General features: G+C 48.2%; 1 protein-coding gene across 1 annotated transcript in view; it reads left to right on the top strand.

Annotated features, from left to right (window-relative positions):
* The window catches only part of FAT4 (FAT atypical cadherin 4), a 376,496-nt gene that overhangs the window by 321,768 nt on the left and 35,306 nt on the right, over positions 1 to 19,422 (top strand). The window contains exons 11-12 of the mRNA XM_086962185.1: positions 12,129 to 12,436; positions 17,764 to 17,849. Coding sequence (XP_086818311.1) covers positions 12,129 to 12,436; positions 17,764 to 17,849 — 394 coding nt within the window. The remainder of the gene's footprint in view (positions 1 to 12,128; positions 12,437 to 17,763; positions 17,850 to 19,422) is intronic.

Raw genomic sequence — 19,422 nt, 5'->3', positions numbered from 1 at the left:
ATGCAGTTCACCCGAAAAAGAAATAAAATACGTGCTACTTGAAACCTGTGAAGATTCCGTTTCTCCGTTCGTGCTCTGTTGCAGTTTGGGAGTTTACCGTGATATATATATAAATATATATTACCTACTGGCGGTCGCCAGTAGGTATATGTAGTTAGGACCTAGTTACCATAGGAAATCCCCAACATTCTATTGGGAATAACTTTGGCGCCGATTGAGGAATCTGCGTGTAATTTTCCTTAAAATTGCTTCGCTCCGCTCCTTCCCTGAAACTTTCGGGGGGATTCGTCAAGCGGGGGCCGAAAGGGGGGTCCCAAAACGTGTTTTCCCCATGTTAATTTCCATAGGGACCTTTAGACACGGCTACAGCCCGAACTGCTGAATGGAATTACACCAAACTTGGCAAAATGGTAGGGCCTGGTGTGTAGATGTGCCTTTGCTATGTTTGGTGAAAATCCCTCCAGTAGTTCTTGAGAAAATTGAATTTGAAAATTTTCAAATGGCATTTTCTATGGGACCTTTAGACACGGCTACAGCCCGAACGACTGAACGGAATTACACCAAACTTGGCAAAATGGTAGGGACAGGTATGCAGTAGTGACTTTTCTATATTTGGTGAAAATCCCTCCAGTAGTTGTTGAGAAAATTTAATTTGAGCAAATTATATATCTATATGCGCTCACCGTACGCCCACTGTACCCTTGCGTGCGCGAGCGCGTTTCTGATTGGCTGGCAGTCGACTGTCAACATTCCAAACTGTCCAAACCAGGAAGTGTTGGCCACCATCTTGTTTTTCAGGAGAACTGAGGCACAAGAGAGCCCAAAACAAGAGTGAAAAACACGAAAAGGGGGCAGGGTAGAGACCCCCAACCCTCTAGCCCTTCTCAGGGGGTCCCAAAAGGACCCCCAAGGGCAAAAAAAAAAAATTCAAAAAAATCCCGGGGTACGCGCACCGTACGCGCACGGTACGCGTACCATGCGCGTACCCCGCGATTTTTTAAATAAATACATTTGGTTTTGCACTTGGTGGTCCTTCTGGGACCCCCTGAGAAGGGCTAGGGGGTCAGGGGGTCTCAACCCTGCCCCTTTTTCACGTTTTCCACTCTTGTTTTGTGCTCTCTTGTGCCTCACTTCTCCTGAGAAACAAGATGGCTGCTCAGGTGGTCCCAGAAGGATAATAACATATATAAACGTTACCCGCTAATAGAATTAGCATTTACAAAACCTTTGAAATTTATTGAAAAAAAATATAGGTTTCGCGCCTGATATAGTTCGGAATTAGCATTTAAAAAACCTTGCAAATTCACTGAAAAAACCATAGGTTTCAAGCCTTATATAGTTAGGAATTAGCATTTAAAAAACCTTGCAAATTCACTTTAAAAAACTATAGATTTCAGGCCTTATATAGTTAGGAATTAGCATTTTAAAAACCTTGCAAATTCACTTAAAAAACCATAGGTTTCAGGCCTTATATAGTTAGGAATTGGCATTTAAAAAACCAGTGAAATTGCTCCTATATAGTTAGTTGTACTAACTATATTTCGCGCACCCGCAATCCACTGCTGATGATGTCACATATTACATCATTCATGACATGGTCAGTGACATCACTGATGACATCACTGATGACATCTCAAATGACATCACTGATGACATCACTGATGACATCTCATTTGACATCACTGATGACATCATCCAGTGACTGTGTGTTTCTGTAAACTAAGTTACTTTCATGCACCATAGTACTTTTCCTTAATAAATCACATTAAGCATTGAAAACTGAAGAGCTACAAGTAACTAGGTAAATGGGCTGGATTTTTCCGAACCCTGGAATTACTAATGCTTAGGGTACTAGTAACTGCAGGAATAGTGAAAACCCTTCACAAAACTAGTTAGACCCTGAGAGTCGACTAAGAAACAAGAAGAAAAATTACAAAGGGCAGTAGTAATTCCAGCTCCTTGTTGTTACCGGCCCCACTCGTAATGACAGTCTATGTATTTTTCAATATACTAGTAAAGTAGAGTGGGTTGCAATTTCACCTAAATCAATAGTGCTTGGAAAAACTAAAATAACCTTAACAAACAGTAGGAACTTGAACAAGAACTCAGACTTTGAATGGCTCTTGCTGGCCTGTCTGAGTACAAGGCAGATATTTCCTGCTAGGATCTTCTGCATGTTTTCATTCATGATTTGTGGAGCTTGTGCCAAAACCTACACCTCATCAGTAAGAGACTTTTCCTATCTGAGGCAGGAGCTTTCAGAGGAACAGCTGCATGTCATGGGTGGTGGAAAAGAGGATGAGTGAGTGAAAGCAGAAGCACTGAGGAAGGAACATCAAGAACTCATGACTTGATGGAAAAATCTGAGGCCGTAACTGGAAACCACCATCTCAGAAAGCTCTGCTTGTCTTTTATTCCTTCTTCAGAATCTCTTGCTTGTCTTTCATTCCTTCTTCAGAATCTCTTGTTTAACCACTTCAAAGAAGTCACGCTTGAGTTCTTTGCAAATGTAATAATTTTGTGATATGCCTTCCTTTTCCCTCTCTTGTGCTATAGAAATTCATTTGCAATTTCGGTAAAACATCAAACAGATAAATCTAAACTCTCGGCTTATGTGTGCATTGGAGTAATGCTGAAAATAGAAAACAATCTGTGATCCATTAAATTGGGGCTAAAATGTTTGCAGCAGAAAGGGAGCTGCTGAGTCTTGGAGGGCAGCTAAAATAAAAAAATCTTTTTTAACTGTATCTCCTAAGAATTTGGTAACAAGGACAAATATGACAAATATTTTCTAGCTTACTTAATTGGTAACAAACAGATTACATTTTGAAATATATTTGCATGGAGTGTAACATGCAGGTCAAAGATTTCTATTTTATATAGATAGCTCAGTGGGGTAATTCTTTTAATGCAGAGATCCTTGCGTTACCCGCAATTCACAAGTTGCAAGCCTGTCAATGTAGCTTACAGTTATGAACTGGCGTGAATGAGCTGCACACCATCTTCAAGGCATACGTTTAGAACCTTACTGGTTTCTTTATTCTAAGATTGCTAATAAGTGCTACTAATAAACACTGATTAGCAGGTGCTATATAAATATTTAATATACTAACCATCCGGATACAACTCGCTTTCATACCGCGCAGGCATATGTCTTGCTTTCAGAGCTTGCGGACATCAAAAACCTGACTCCAAATCATGGTTTATCTCTTAAGCACTTCTTATGTGACAATCTAACAGTATTAAGCTTCAACTAGCCCTGAGGCAGGAAACGACTCAAACAAATGGAGTGCTGGTGGCCCTTTAAGTCAGACATTTGGCACACCTGGAACTGAAAATAATAGTCCTCCTCACCCCTGAACACAAAGCACATGTGAAGCTGCTGAATGTGTCCTGGTGTCAGTAAATTGCACTAGCACATAGTCAGCACATTACACTGGGGCTGACCCAGATCAGGCTCGATAATAGCTGTTGGATCCAGACTCCAGCTTGAGCCACCTCTCTGCCAGCACTTCATCTAAGAGGAGAATTGGAAAGTGGATGATACAACAAAATAATAATGTCGTTTTTACCACAGTAAGGACCTTATTTAGAAAGTGCAACATTGCAGGTTTTCCAATCACAAAACCCAAAGTTGCCATATATACATGGTACCTTGTGAGTGTCAAATGTCACAATATACTCTTTGCAACTTGTTTTGTATTATTCTGAAAAGGGGGTATGAAATGGGCATACCTTCCTTTTAATAACTGACAGTAGAATGTATCAATTGTCTGTGACCTCCATTGCAGTTTCTTATCAGCAGCATGTGAGAGTGTGTGTGGCCAGAAGCAGAGCCAAGTTGAAGAAGCGAGCTATCATTTTGTTTTTCTTTGTGTGCAGACAGGAGCCCAAGGCACACGTCTCTCTCCCAGGCATGCAGGGAGGGCAACTTCTATGTCTGCACAAGTTGTGCAGAGCCTGCTGATCAGTACTGAGACAATAATGGATATGACCATAACATGCAGTACAAGTCAGCATCAGAAAGTGGCAAGGAAGGCAGCAGGTGTTCGTCCCAGGGAAAAACGTGTTAATCTTGGCAGAAGATAGGTACACCCTAAGCAAAATGAAGAATTGGATGAAGTTTGAACCTTTACATTTCTAGTGACAGCAGCGAGGTAGGCCAGTACTCTGTCCCATTCTTTGTGGGCATAGACCCGCCCAGTTTCAGTTTCTCACCTATCCCAAAGGCTGGGTAGGCCTGAGCGTGCTCAATAGCCGTAGTCAGCCAACTGAAACTCCTCCAACCAATTTCCACGGTGTGAACGTACGGTATAATGTTTCAGTCGCCACGATGTTCCAGCTGGTTTGCAAAATGCGAACCATTGTGTAATATATTAGGAAATGTCACCAATGCATATTAAAAAGGCCTGCAAGCTCATCAAAGAGCAACTGATTGCTGTCCTGAAAATGGTCGCCCTCAGATGTTATTTCTTCAGAATACCAGCGCACCATGGATGTCAGAGGTCACAGGTCTGTGGGTAGCCCCGGAGGGGAATGGCTGGGGCATAAGAAAGACTTGGAGCTGTAATACGCAGACTCCTACGGAAGCAATAGTGTGCCATCTGGAGGAGATGTAGGAAGGAGTGTGTTTTGCCCTGAGAAGGGTGGAATACTCATAGAATCTTCTCTAAGCACCAGGGGGGTTGGATTGAGACAGTGTTATCCAGATGACACTCAGCAAGCCATCGACTCACCCACTGCGCTGTGCCGCAAAGTAATAATGCTCTTAGTTGGGGGCAACATAGACCTCCTTCATCAGTAGGCAGTCTCAGCTTGACCAGTGCAACTCTGAGAAGGCCAAATGAGCGAACAAATGTGACTGGTAGTCGAAGGGAAAGATTGGCAAAATCATATGGTATCTGTGGAAGCACAACCATTTTGGAACAAGCAATTCTGCCAATCACCGAATACAGGAAACTATTACCCCCAGGTCCCTTATGTCCTCGGCCCATTCATTACTAATGGAGATTACTATCTCCTGACAGAAAATAAAAAACAAGAGGAATGCTGGGATATACCTACTGCCCCTCCCCCCGGGAGTATAAAGGTAGTACCTACCCAGCAGACCTCCTGTTCTTTTTTTCTGTCTTCGACAGAAATGGCTGATGGATGCTGTTGGTGTGGGGGGACTGCACCTGCTCCTGCTGGGCTTGAGTGGCGTTCGGTCCTCCTGTGGCTCCTCCTGTCCGGCTGCCTGGCTTCTCGGGCAGGGGTGAGGTTCCTGTTGTGTCTCCCCCCCGGCCTGCCGGGCTTGCTGGGGGGGATTGACTTCTCCACGGCCGCTGTTCCGGTTTACCGGCCCTTTGCGGCTGGTGCGCCGCCTCCCGGTTCCTTCCGGGTCGCTGGGAGCGTCTCCCCGAGCCTGGCCGGGTGGGAGACGCGCTGCGCTGACTTTCGATTCCCGGATCCGGCTGTGGGTGTGTGGGGGCCTTGATGGTGCTACTCGGGCCCCCGCTCCGGGTGAGTCCCGCTTTTGCGGTGTTTTGTACCATTTATGGCTCTGTCCGCTGTTTGTTGCGGGGCGTTGGATTCCTGGAGCGTTTGCCTTTGCATGCCTCGGATGTCTAGTGGAGAGGTGTAGCCCTATGGTTGGAGCGGCGGACCCTGGTGCGGAGGTCTGTCCCGGGACCAGGGTTAGATTCCCCGCCTCGGCAGGTCTTGAGTTCGATTTCCCACGGAACTGAACTCCTCCTGTGCCAGGGTTTGTGGGTTTGTGTCCCATCGGAGGTGTGACCCATTTTCTACTTTTTCTTCCGGGGCCGGACTTCCTGTCCAGGGAGCTGGTGGGGTTCAGGGCTGTTTCTATGGATGTCTCCTGAACCCGGATACCGAGAGCCTCTGCTGTGGGCTCGGCTCTGGCCACAGCTCCGTCATTCGCTCCCCCACACCCAACACACGGGATGCTGTGTACAGTGTTTGGTGTGAATGAGCTAGGCTGCAGCTGAGGCCTGCCTGGGTGCGTAGTGCTCGATCTCCGGCTGCAGTGCCCTGCCTTCCCCCGGTGGGTGCTAGGGTGCAGATTTCCTGTTCCTGTGCTGTTCCAGGTGGTGCCAGTGCTTGGGGCGTTCCTTCTGATGCTGCCGACTTGATGCTGGTGTCACGTGTTCGGTCCTCGGCATTAGGCTCCACATCCTGTGTTTGTGTGTTGCATGTGGGCTCCTGTGGCACGTTCGATTGCAGTTCTTATGCTGGGCCTTGCCGGACCGGGGTTGGGTGTTCGTGCCTCGCCTGGTTCTGCTGTTGGTTTTCGTTGTCCGTTGCACTGTTTTTGTTGTGCTTGGCCTTGGGGTTCTGCTCTTGCTAGGGGGTCTATTCCTTTGCATGCCCCCTCTTGGCTGCTGGACCTGTTCCCGGGGCTGCGTATGTGTGTGGGACTTTACATGCTGCCCTACGCCCGCTCTGTTCGCCTCCTCTTGGTGGGTCTAGGTTGGGGGTGTGCGACGGGGGTTTGTTTGGCCTCTGCTGTTTGCTGGTTGCTTTTCAGCTAGGCCGCTGCTCTGCCCCTTTCTCTCTTGGGCCCGGGTCTGGGGGGGGGAGGGGGTGTGCTGCCTGCCTATGTGGTGGGGCTGCTCTGTCCCTGTGACTCTGCCTGTCGCGCCCTTTCGACTTGAGCGGACGCCTTGGCGGTGGGTGGTCCTGGTTCTTGTCTCGGCGGGGGCGCTCTTCCTCCGGTATTTCTGGGCGGCTCTCGCCTCTCGCGGTTTCTTCCGCCTTGGCAGTGTTCCTCGGTGTTGGGGGTGGTTGTGTTCTGTCGGCTGCCCCTCCCATCTTGGTACTGTCGCCCTTGGTTCCTGCCTCCTGTCGGGTGGCTCTGTGGGCCTCTTCCCTTCGGGGTTTGCGGTTTCTTCCCTTTTGGGGGTTTCCTGCTGCTGCTGTTTCGGGGTCCGCGCTGCCTTCGGCTGGCCCCGGTTCTCCGGTGGTTGCCGTTCCGTGGGTCTGTTCCCTTGGTTCTCTTCTTCGGGGGTTCCCCTGCTCTTGGCGCCTCTGGGGGTGTTTGCCCTTTCTGTTTCTGGATTGGGTTCCGGTCGCCTCTGTGGTGGCCGGTTCTTTCTGCTGCTCCTGCCTTTGCTTGCTCGTGGGTTCCCTGTGTGGTTGGGGTTTCCCTGCCTGCTGGTTTGCGTGCCTTCTTCATCCGGCTCTCTACCCCGTCTGGTGGTGGGTCGTTGTTCCTGCTTCTTGGTCCTCTGCGCGGTGGGTCCTGTGGGCTCCCCTCGTTCGGGTGGGCCTGCAGTCTGCCTCCTCTGCGGGCTGGCTGTTGTGGCCTCTGCCCTGCTTGGGGATCCTGGTTCTCCCTTCCGGGTTCCTGGTCCTTTCCCTCCTTTGCCTTGGCTGCGCCTGGTTCCTTTCTTGGGGTGCCGTTGGTTCTTTGGGGTGCTCTCTCCCCTCTGCCTCTTCTTGGGTGACTTTTGCTGCCTTGGGGCCGGCTGTTCTGTTCGTCCCGGCCTGCGCCTGTTGTCAGGCGTGTTACGTGGTGGGGGGCCTGCTTGGTCCTTCTGGTGCTGTGGCCTTCTCTTTGCTGGGTTCTGCTGTTTCCTGGCGTCCCCTCCTATGTCTGCTGTGTGGTCTGCCTGATGTCTCCTGGCGGCTGCCGGGTCCTGTCATGCCTCCTGTTCTGGGGGTTGGTGGTTGTTCCCGCGCTCCGCTTTCTGCTCGGTGGCTTGTTCTGGCCTGGTTGGTTCTGCCTGGCCGCCTGGAGCTGTGGGGTGCGATTGGCCTCTTCCTTGGTTTTCTTCCCTGCCTCTTCTGGTTTTGGGTGTGGTGCAGGGTGGCGGTTGTTGTTGCCTCTCCTGGGCCTGTGGATTCTTCTCTCTCACTGGTTGTCTGCTGGGTCTGCCTCCCGGCCTGCCGGGCTTGCTGGGTGGCATGGCTTCCTCCTGGCCGGTGTTCCGGGTTCTCGGCCCTTTTGGGCGGGGGCACCGTCTCCCCGTTTCTTCAGGGTCGCTATGCGCGTCTCCCCGTTGCTTGGCCGTGTGGGAGGCGCGCTGCGCTGGTTGCTGTGGCCTGCGTTTGCTTCTGCTTGGCTTTCGGCCGTGGCTTTCTGTGGTTGCCTGTTGCCTTGGGCTTCCTCCCTGTTGGCTCCTGTTCTGAGCTGGTCTGCCTTCTGTTTGTGCGTCCTGCTCTGGGTTGCCTGGTTGTGCTCTTTCTGCGGTCCTGGCCTCCCGGGTGGCGTGTCTTCTGGGAGTTTCGTGGGTGGCTTGGCGCTTCTTTGCAGGTGCCCTGTGTGCCTGTGGGGTGTCTGGTCCCTGCATCGTGGGGTTTCGGTTGCTTGTGGTTGTGGTGTGTTCCGGTCTGGTTCTTGTTTCTGGCCGTCACACTGTTGCCTTCTTGTTTGCCCTTCTTGCCTCTTCTAGGGTTCGTTGGGGCTTCGGCGGGGCTGTTGGCTCTCGGGCCTGTGCTCTGTTGGGGTCTTGCCCTCTTTGTCCTTCCCTTGTTTGGGTTGGTTCTGCGGGTTGCTTTGGCTTCGGCTTGAGCTTCCTGCCTGTATCCCTGGTTGCGGCTTTAGCCGTGCGGGGTTCGTCCCCTGTGCTGGCCCTGCCTTGGGTCTTGCCGGGCTGTGGGTTGTGGTTTGCTTGGGCTTTCCTCCCTGGCTGCGGTTGCTTCTGTGAGGTCCTCTGGGGTGGTTTTGCCTCTGTCTCTCTGGCCTCTGGGTTTCTGCGCCGGCCCTTTGCTTGGACTGTTTGGGGTCTTTGTGCCTGGCCTTTTTTTTGGTTTGGCTTGGCTTGGCTGTGGTTGTTGTGCCCTTCGTGGTTCCCTTGCTGTTGTCTTGGGTCCTCCGGGTCCTTGGCCCGTCCGGTTGCTATCCTGCTTTGGTGTTCAGGTTTGCCTTCTTCGGGCTGTTGTTTCCTGCTCCCGTTTCCTCCGCTTTGGCTGGAGTTCTGTTTTGGGGTTCCTGGGGTTCCTTCGGTTCCCTTTCCTCTTTTTCCGGGTCTCTTGTCCCGGTTGGTTGCCCTTGTTGGTTGTTCCTGCTCGGGTTTCCTGAGGTTGCGGGTTCCCTTTGCCTTGTGTCCTCGTCTTGCGGGACCTGGTGGCTTGGCTTCCTCGGGTTTGCTCTTCGTTCCCTGGTGTCTGGGGTTTCTCTCTTTCCCTGGCCTTGGGCTCGGTCTTGCCTTTCGGGTCGGGTTCTGGTGGGCTTCCGCTGTTCTTCTTGGTTGGGCCTTTGGTTCCTCTAGTCCGCTTGTCTCCTGCCGGTTCTGGCGTGGGTTGTCTTCTCCTGCCCGTTTCTGGCTTTTTGGCCTGGTGGTTCATGGCCTTTCACTTCGTTTGGCCTCTCTTCTGCTGTTGTCCCCTTGCCTGTGGTGTCTTGGGTGTCTGTGTTCACCCTGTCGCTGGTTGGCTGTCGGGTGTTCCTGCGGTGGGCTGGTTGGCCTCTGTGGTGTCCGGTCTGGTCGTCTGGCTGTGCGCCCTTGCTCTTGTTGGGTGTCTGCTGGTCTGGTAGGGGTCCCTCTTGTCGGGGGCTCTGCCTGGGGTTTCCCCGGTTCTTCCTTTTTCCTTCTGCGGTTGCTGCCTTGGTGTGGTTTCCTGGGTTGGCTTCTGTTGGGTTGGGAAGGCCCGCTTTTTACTGCTTTGGTATTTCTCCATTAGTAATGAATGGGCCGAGGACATAAGGGACCTGGGGGTAATGCTACATTACTTACCGGTAATCCTCATTACTCCTGGTCCCGTTGTCCTCGGCCCATTCATACGCCCCTCCCTCCCTCCCGGGCGGCCGGCCTTCCTGTCTAGGCTTGTTAGTACAGGAGGTCTGCTGGGTAGGTACTACCTTTATACTCCCGGGGGGAGGGGCAGTAGGTATATCCCAGCATTCCTCTTGTTTTTTATTTTCTGTCAGGAGATAGTAATCTCCATTAGTAATGAATGGGCCGAGGACAACGGGACCAGGAGTAATGAGGATTACCGGTAAGTAATGTAGCATTCCAGAGCATGAACTGATTTCAAATCATCACCACCATTCTAGTGGCTTTGCCATTTAGGAGGTCTCCCTTCATCATGGTAAATCCGAATCACGAAGTATCTGAATTTTTGGGGCTGCCAGGAGAGTATCCCCCCCCCTCCAATGTCCAATTTGGACTGTGGGTTTTAATAGTTCCTTGATGATACAAATGTTTTGGCAGTTTATGATCCCGGTATGTATTTGCAAAGGTGTTTACTGTATATCTAAATATATTGTTTGTGCTTTAGGATTATAAGTATGGACCTGCCCTTTGCCCCATACATGTGTAAGTCACTCACAATAATCTCACATCCTTACACATATACATTTCTCATGCAGCATTTCCATGCACGAAAAAACTGTTTATATGTTTTAATTCAGTGAAAGACGGTTTAAAAACTAGGGCCATATTTACAAATGTATATTTGGTCCTAAATGTATGTTTACAATCAAATGTAACGTTCTTATTCCTGTCAAGAAATCACAAAGGTATTCCTGGTAGACATAAATCCCTTTACAGGGCCAGAGATCGCTGTCACGAATGTCAAACTATGCACAGCTGTAAATTTCACTCAGGGGGTGCGAAGTGGGCATTGAAAGGTATGGCTTGCCGTGGTAACTGAGGAATGCCCACAGACGTATGTGTGTGGGCATTCTCAAACTCATCTGCTTCCCCTTTTCACGCTGGAAAGGATCGTACATTTACTCTAGCAAAGGACTTGAGTCTAATGTTGGGAAAAGGAACAGCCAACCCCAAGATCCAGTAGAGGTTATAGGGGCAGCGCTTTCTCCAAGAAGAGAAATATTTTCTCCACGTTTGCCCTGGGGATCCTGTTGATCCTGTCTGGACTTCTTCTCAAGTGAGAACTCCGCAAACCAGGAGTACAATCTCCACATGCGTTTTACCTACTTTTTTGTGGGAGGGAGGGCGGTCCTATGATGGACGCACTCCGAAGGACATCCAAAAACAGCCATTGACTTGGATTCCTAACAACACAAAGGCTGCACTTGTTTCAGGCTCGCTTAACCCCTTGGGCGCGGCCTCTATTCAGTGCCTGTGCGGCGGTTTTATTGAGTGGGCGGGTTCATGACGGCCCCCAGCCGTCATCAGCACACGCCCACCGTGATGCATGACGGCTGGGGGCCGTCATCAGCATGGAAGGGGTTAAAGAAAGGTATCAGGGGATTTGGGTTCATTTATGAAAATTGGCAGCAAATACAATTCAGGATCCTCTTTGTCATGTTAAGAAATGTTAGGTGTCATTTTTGGACCCAGTCTTCTAATATTCCCCTGTGTTCATTTTATAATTATTATGACTATCATTGCAGGTCAATGTTTATACTGTAGGTTCATGTATGATAAAGATGTGTACTATGTCATTGAAGTATTTACTGACTACTGAAAGATCTTTACTGTTCCCTCCTGAACAAGTCACCCATCCCTGGTATCTGGCAGCCCTGGCGCATTTTCCATTTTGCTCCACCGCCATAGCATAGACAATAGATAGGCCAGTGAGACCCCTGTCAGCAATGGCGTAACAAACGTTGAAGGGGCCCCCTGCAAAGTATATTTAGGGGCCGCCTCCAGACTCACCCAAGAGCTCCCAGGCCTGGGGACTGTGCTGAAGGGGCCCCCTGGAGCTCCGCCTCTCCCCGCACTGCGAGGGCTGCAGGGGCCTTTTGTTACACCACTGCCAGTCAGGTACCCTTGCTTGCGTGTCCACTGGCTATCTACACAGGCCCAAGGGCTAAGAGAAATGTACCCAGGGGCCAAAGTCTTTTGGCTCATGTCAGCTTCTGTCTGTCTCTCCTACTCCCTTCTGGCTAATGGGTAAGTACCTGAATGTGGGTAGCACAAAACAATCATAAACGACAGTAAATAAAGAAACAACTTTACTTGTGAAAAATAAGTCTCAGCTAGTGTCTAAGCCTTTGTAGTGGGATGAAGTCCCATGTACACGAGCTGTGGGTGGCATGTGACCTATCCCAAATGTATGCTTATGATGGAAGGATCTGATCAGGATTCTGGTATTGTGTTCAGAGAATTATTTGTTTTATCTTCTAGTGATTAATGTTATAGGTTTTTTACAGCACATGCTTTATTACGTTTGGTGTGACTTTTATTGCAATAACAATGTCTATTTCTCCTACGTAGGTGTCTTTGGAAAGCATTGTGAATTAAACAGTTATGGGTTTGAAGAAATGTCCTACATGGAGTTCCCCAGCTTAGACCCCAACAACAACTACATTTACATCAAGTTTTCCACCATCAAAAGCAACGCCCTGCTACTCTACAACTACGACAACCAGACGGGGGAGCAATCCGAGTTCCTGGCCCTGGAAATAGTTGAAGAGCGCATGAGGTTCTCCTACAACCTGGGCAGTGGAACCTACAAACTGACCACTATGAAGAAGGTGTCCGACGGGCAGTTCCACACTGTCATTGCTCGCAGAGCTGGAATGGTAAGGGATGTTTCAGAGGTACAAGGTTTGACTCCATCCTGTTTTACTTAGATGGAGACAGTGCACATGGAAAATCCATTGGGTCTGGTGTACTTCATAACCAGTTTTTAAAAAGCTGAAGCATATGTATATTGTATCTCTCATGCCATTCTCACCTCACTTTTCTCCCATCAATAACTGCCTATATTTTTATTTAGTGTTGTGACTAGATACTTGCCCTTCCTAGTGATTGTTATCAAATGATGGATGTGTGTTTATCAACTCAGAATCTTCTCTCTCTCCCCACTTCCCGCTTTGAAATAGAAATAACATTCCCCTTGAAAAGGAACACACCTTACAGTCTCTGTGCAGTTCCCCGTGGAGGCATCTCACTCCTAAACCACGGCCTGGGCCGAAGCTGTGTTTGTGTACAGTCTTACTGGTCAAATCCCATTCAATGTCTTTGAGATTTAGAACAAGTCAGATACATTTTATGTATGGGCATACAATAGATTGAAATCAGTCATTCATTGTTAAACACTTCTTTGAGGTCCAACCTCGTTTTCAGAGATGTACATCTTCCTAAGACATCATTCTGATATTTTCTCTTGGACCCTCTAAAGCCAAAACTAAGGTTATGTTCCAGTGAAAACTTGTATATTCACAGCTTCTGCTTTCGGCCACATGAATTCTGATATTTTGCAAATTATAGGTGAACTATAACTTTTATTTAGCATATTTTCTGAACTGAATGGTGTCTATTGAAGTCATGGAAAGAGGTCGAGAGTATAGTATCGAGGGTAGCAATGGCTACTCGTGTCTAGTCAGGAAACAGGTCGATTTTGGGTCCAGTAGGATGGAATATTTCTGAAGGTGTTACACTATTTTTCAGAACTCAAGGTAAAGGACTGAGCGACCACCGCCGCCACAGTCCCTCAGTTACCCATCCAGGGGCGCATTTTACAAAGTGCCCCAGGGGTGCAATGGTCATTTGAGCCCACTTTGCAGGCCCCTGGGGTCCTTGGTATTACAGAGGCGTCTGTAGACGATTGTGCAGCCTCTTTCGTAATACTAAAAGTGCTGGTGCACATACATCATAAATGCTTTCACAAGAGGGTGTTTCCTCATTTGAATGGGGGTGTGGTCTAATGCAAATGAGGGAATCCCTTTTCCTCTGCCTTCGCGCAGTATTATAGGTGCGGGCGCAGAGGCAAAGAATCTGTAAGGGGGAACACTAACATTGTACCACCAAAAACGTGGTGCACTATCAGTGTGCCCCCTGATAGCAGCCCTCTGGAAGAGAGAAAGGGGCCCCTAGGCATCCCCTTGCAGGTGGATGCAGTCACTCACTGCACCCGCCTCTCCCTGCACCCACCTGCAAGGGGATCTCTCTAATCAGGGGCGGATTGGCACTGCGGGCACTCGGGCATGGGCCGAAGGGCCGGTGTCCCAGTGCCCTCTGTGGGCCGTTTTTTTCTCCCCTTTCCCAGTGCTCTCTGTGGACTGGAAAAGGGGAGGAAAAAAAACGGCCCACAGAGGGCACTGGGACAAAGACAGAAAGGAAAGCAGCTTCGCTGGTCGGCCATGATTATCAACTGTGGCCTCCTTCACCCCCTGCCATGCACAGCAATCACACAGAGGGTGGGCTGGGGAGGGGTGATTGTGTGGCCAGAATGGGCCTCCCTGGGGCCAGGTGTTGCTCAGTCCTTTGACCCATTTTCACATCAGCCCCCTGGGGCCCACACAGCCCAGAAACAGCGTTTGTTTTAACAGCTCGCCCACAGCCCTTCACATGCAGGGCATAGTGGGCGAGGAAGAGAGGAAGAATGGGTCTCGCAGTGGGGGCCAGGTGATGTTTGGAACAAGCACGTCTTCACCTCAGCCTCCCCCTGGCTACCATGGATGACCCAGCAGTTTTACTGCTTTACTAGTCTAACTGCATGATTAACCACTTTCCTACAGGCCTTAAATGAGATTGTGCAGCACAGGCCGAGATGTTAAGCATTTGTGACCACCATCTGTGGATTGTCTTGTCGTAGCATGACCCTGGTGATAGCGGCATTTTTGTGTTACCCTGCTACGACATTGCCCTGAGGCCCTGGAGGGCTGGGGAGGGCTGAGTAATGTGCTAATAGCAGGGTCCTCGCTGCTGTTCAGGTGCTCCTGCGCTGGAGGGCTAGAATAATTTTGAAATAGAAAGGGGCCTGGCTGTTTTATTAGTTGCTCAGCTTTTAGGCCATTGTCACCTTGGCCCTGTGTCCTTCACAAGAACATCATCCTCCCACTTACATTCCTTGTGTGTGCATAGGCATATATGGCCTGATGCCAGAGTTGCAGAGATGGGGAATCATGTTTGAGTCCCAGCGTCTGCTCAACACCCTGTGATTCTGGGCAGATCACTTCATCACCCAGGCCCTTAAATAAAAAATCGGATCTTGAGTACTGTAATTGGTGCTCATGAATAGAACTCAGGTCTGGTTTTCTAATGGTGTGGATTTCTGATTTGTGATTAGAGTCAAGGACATAGCTGGTTGGGAAAGAGTATCTAACAACATTGTGCAGGGTGTTAAGACTGCAAGTAAGTTTTCGGTTTTCAGGACTACAGTACTCCTAGTCTTTACCAATGTTACTGGCTCTTTAAGCTTTAAAATGCTTAATTTACTAAATATTTCTGACCTCAAAGAGTAACCAAATGATATTTCAGGGAAGGGCACGCCCCTTGAATGTAGGGCACGCCCCTTGAATGTGGGCCACGTGTCTTGAATGTGGGCCACGCCCCGCGAATGTGGGCCACTTTTTTCGTCAGTGCCCGGGCCAAATTGTGATCCCAATCCGACCCTGTCTCTAATCCCATTCAAACGTGCAAGCGGGAGGCGCAAACACAGCGAAACAAGGAGCTGCTGCTTCAAAGCCACTCTATTTTTCACCTGAATGCGCTGCCCCTAGGGGCAACGTGAGTTCACAGCTGCCCTGTGGGTAGCTCATTCAATGTATTTGAGCACACTTTCCCTGTTTGCGCCCAGCGCACCTGTTTTAATGTGCACAGGGCGCAAAAAGAGAAAGTGTATCCTATACTTAATAGGGCCCCCACTGTGTAACTTGCGCATAAATAACCCCTTTGTGACTAGAGTACTTAAGTATCCTTGCCTACCTGATCTTTCATGTCATGGCATGTCATGGCAACAATAACCGCATATTTATGCAAGATAGCAGCAAATTTGTTTGGCAGCATACTGTTCAAACATTGTTTTTCCATTTCATGAACAAATGCTTCCAGCTTGGTGTTTTCTTTTATTTGGTAAGCGTGTGAGCCTAGGCACGTACTAGATTAAATCCGCATACCCGCTATTCAAAGCTACATATAATACCCCCCATGACCCAGTGAAAGTGGAACACAGGACCAGTAAGGGCTTTATAAATCATTTCAATGTATCATTCTTCCAGTATTAACTCTAGGCTTAACATTCCCATCAGCTATTTACCAACACAAGGCGGGAATAGAATTCTCCCTCATCTGTGCTATTTATTGCAAGAAAGGTTTTTCCTATATGTCGAAAAAATGACAAAATGGCAGCCTCCTCCCCCACCTGTCATTTCCTACAGAGCAATGGGACTTCGCCGGAAACTGGTAAAATCATTAAGTTGTCAGGCTTGAGCTATTGCAGAGTGACAGCATAGAAAATCGCATAACTGCAAGAAGGTAACTTTAGAGAGAGTGGAATTAGCAGCAGGAACTTCTGACTAACGTCAGAGCAGAGTGCGTAAGAACTCGAGTCCAACTAAAATACAGGCTCAAATGTCCTTCCCTGCACCGGGGGAGGGTTTGCGTGCCCCGCTGTGAAAATATAGAAAAGAAAGTGTGAGTGATATGTGAAAAGTGACGAGTTGCCGTTTGTGGCGAAGGGGGTGAAGGTACCCGCCGGAAACTCAGTGCGCAAATGGACGGCGCTTTACAAAATACAGGGTTGATGGCAGATTTTAGGTCCATGCCTCATATTATTATTGGTGTGGGGATGTGGCGTAACGGCCAGAGCTTGCAACCTTGGAGTTGGGGAACCAGGTTCGACTCTCGGCGTCTGCTCAACATCCTGTGATTCTGGGCACATCCCTTAATCTCCCAACACCTTCTAAAAACGAATGTCTCCTTGTGTAACGTGCGCATGTAAAGCGCTCCGAGGCCTTCGGGTCGAGTTTGCGCTATAGAAAACAGGCGTTTCTGCTTAAAGTAGAAGGAAGGAGTGGGTTGCTGAGGGCAAACGAAGTGGCACTCAAGTAGAATTGTTGCTGTTAAAATAATTTCGCACGCACAGTTAAGTGATGCGAGAAAGCCTTGCAGGACAAGCAGCTGGCCTGGCCGATACAACGTGTCAGCGCTGGTCGTGTAATTGGAAATGAATTGTGTGGACTGCTAGGAATTTCAGTAGGCCTGCCTATTAGTGGTGATTGCGGTCTGCGTAGGGAAGATAAATGCCGATTTATGACACCAAGGCGGCACACTTGGAGTTAATAGTGTGTGTGCTACTCCATCAAAGCTAACCAGACGTAAACACAGCCCAGCCGGTGTACAAATTGTAAAAAAAATAACATTTGATGTTCATTATCAGAATTCACCCTCACATTTTTTCCCTAGAAACCCGGGAACTCGTCATATATTGATAGATTTGGCTATATGTATTTGTTTTTGCACAGCTGTGCCTTGAGACAAATGAGTCTGCAGTTTATTTTTTCTATACATGCACTCGGTGGGGAATTTATTTTTGTAAACCGGCTGAAGGAGTGCACGAAAATAACGCTACGTATGGAAGTGTTCTGTAATGTGCTGCACGTAGCGATCATGCATCTAAATGCCTTTCTGCACATTTGAAAAATAAACATTTACTAGTGACCTTACTTTACATCACATTTGAACGAAAAGGTCTGGATTTTCTTCTGAATCTGAATCCTAGAGATCTCATTTGCCTTCTTCCTGCTCTTCAGGAAAAACAATATTTCATATATTGCGTAGAGGTTCTAAAACTACTTCTGTCAGAAAAGTACTACTCTGGTGCCGCATTACATGCATTAAATGAAAAAATGTTCACTAGTGAAAATGTAATGGTGCTCCACCAATTGCACTTGGCGAGCAGTTTAAAATGTCATTTTAAATCTATTAATTTCTCGATTTTGCACTTATGAGTCAGGTGAAATACCATTTTGCACTGGCTGGTGAGTGCAGAGTTCCCCACTCAACAGTGCAAAATTTCTTAGTCACCGCTGTATCGTTTCCCGTGATGATTCAATGATAGAATGTGAAAGGATGATATACTGTGATGACATTTTCATGAATACCCTTGATTTGCTCCCTACAGGCTGCTTCTCTCACAGTGGACACATGCACCGAGGATCAGGATCCGGGCTTTTGTGCTGTTAGTAACGTGGCCGCTTCCACTGACTGGTGAGACAAGTAACCCTTCATTTAAGTTGGGCAGTTGGGAGGGGATGTCATCCCGTGGCTACTTTATTGGCGGTGGAACCTTAGAACTCTAAGTTCAGATTTCAACTTCCCTCTTGGCCAAATTCTGTAAGGCCGAGCTGGTGTCATAGCAAAGGTGCCATGGGCTCTAATGGAAGGTAGGAAGCTCAGGCCCCTATCCTCAGGGTAGGTAGTAAAAGATAGCCATAGTAAGATGGTAGTAATGAAAGTATAAACATGGTGGACACATAAAAAAAAAAAAGTATACATAAAGTGACATTCATCTTTTAATGGTATTGTACATAGTGTATCTCTTATTCAAAATTTCAATATGGATGACACATTTAGAAGTAATCAATATGTTAGCCATCTTGAATAGGTAAAAAAATGACGACACACTAAGGATAACACCACTCAAAGATGGATGCTTAGAAACATCACACTTGGCAGCCATTGTGAAATGGTGTTCTACATAGTACCGATCCAAGATGGCCAATGTCATGCTTCGAAATTCTGTTCACCCTATGTGGGAAGGGTATGCCCAGACGTGGGTCCCTTGCTCACTACGCCACTGGAATCAAGCTATCCTGGCTGAAGACGGCTGATAGCAAGAAACCGGTCCTAGGATGCTTGATTCTGGCCCAGTGAAGACATGGCTTGGCAGTTCTGGCTGGACTGTTCTCATGAGGCACAGGGTCAAGACGGATTTGCATATGGCCATGTCTGAACTGGGGTGGCTTGGTGAGCAAAATAACGATGGATTAAACCCAGATCTGTGACTGGGGGTGAATGTTTTGCCATTGTGCAACATTCCGTCCATCATCTTGTATGTTATGCTTCAAAATTTGGCAGACATTTTGAACAGTAATTTGCTATGGATACCGCCATTCAACATTGCCTGCTAAGTTTAGAAGCAGTGGATTCCTGGGGTGTGGTGACTGTACATGAAATGAACAGCACATGGTCAGCTAGCACTATCTGGGGAGGGGAAGTACATTCTAAAAAATAAAATAAAAAAGAGGCAAAAAAAATTAATGAAAGCGGAAAAATTAAAGGAGAAAATGGAAAACCAACGGACTTGCCCACCAACCCTGGAAGTGAAGCACTCATTTCCAGATTGGTCAGCCCATGTTATCATGAAAAATGCTGTCACTTACAGGGCATGAGAGTCAAAGGCTGAATGGGGCTGATCCATTTCTCCATGCTGTTTGCTGTCATAGGCAGAAGCAGAATGTGAATGTTACTCTAACGGACCACTGGCAGAACAGGGTTGATCTATAGTCTCTATTAATGTGCATGTGTGTATGTATGTATTTTTAGGGCATTTAATCATTTTTGAAAGACTGCAAGACAACTAAACCTGCCAGTCCTTCCTAAAATGGTTGTAGCAAGGATGATCATAGAGTAAATCTAGTACTCCAGGGACTGTCAAAGGAGTTAGCAAACGCCCAAATCCTTAACCCCTTCCCTGCTCATGACGAGCTCAGCTCGTCATGAGGCACAGTGGAGCTGTGCTTATGACGAGCTGACCTTGTCATGAACAAGAATAGATCTT

This window comes from Lissotriton vulgaris, chromosome 3_1 (genome assembly GCF_964263255.1).
Source record: "Lissotriton vulgaris chromosome 3_1, aLisVul1.2, whole genome shotgun sequence".
Classification (NCBI taxonomy): Eukaryota; Metazoa; Chordata; class Amphibia; order Caudata; family Salamandridae; genus Lissotriton; species Lissotriton vulgaris.
The sequence above is the reverse complement of the archived record's forward strand: the minus strand, read 5'-3'. Positions and strand labels throughout refer to the sequence as shown.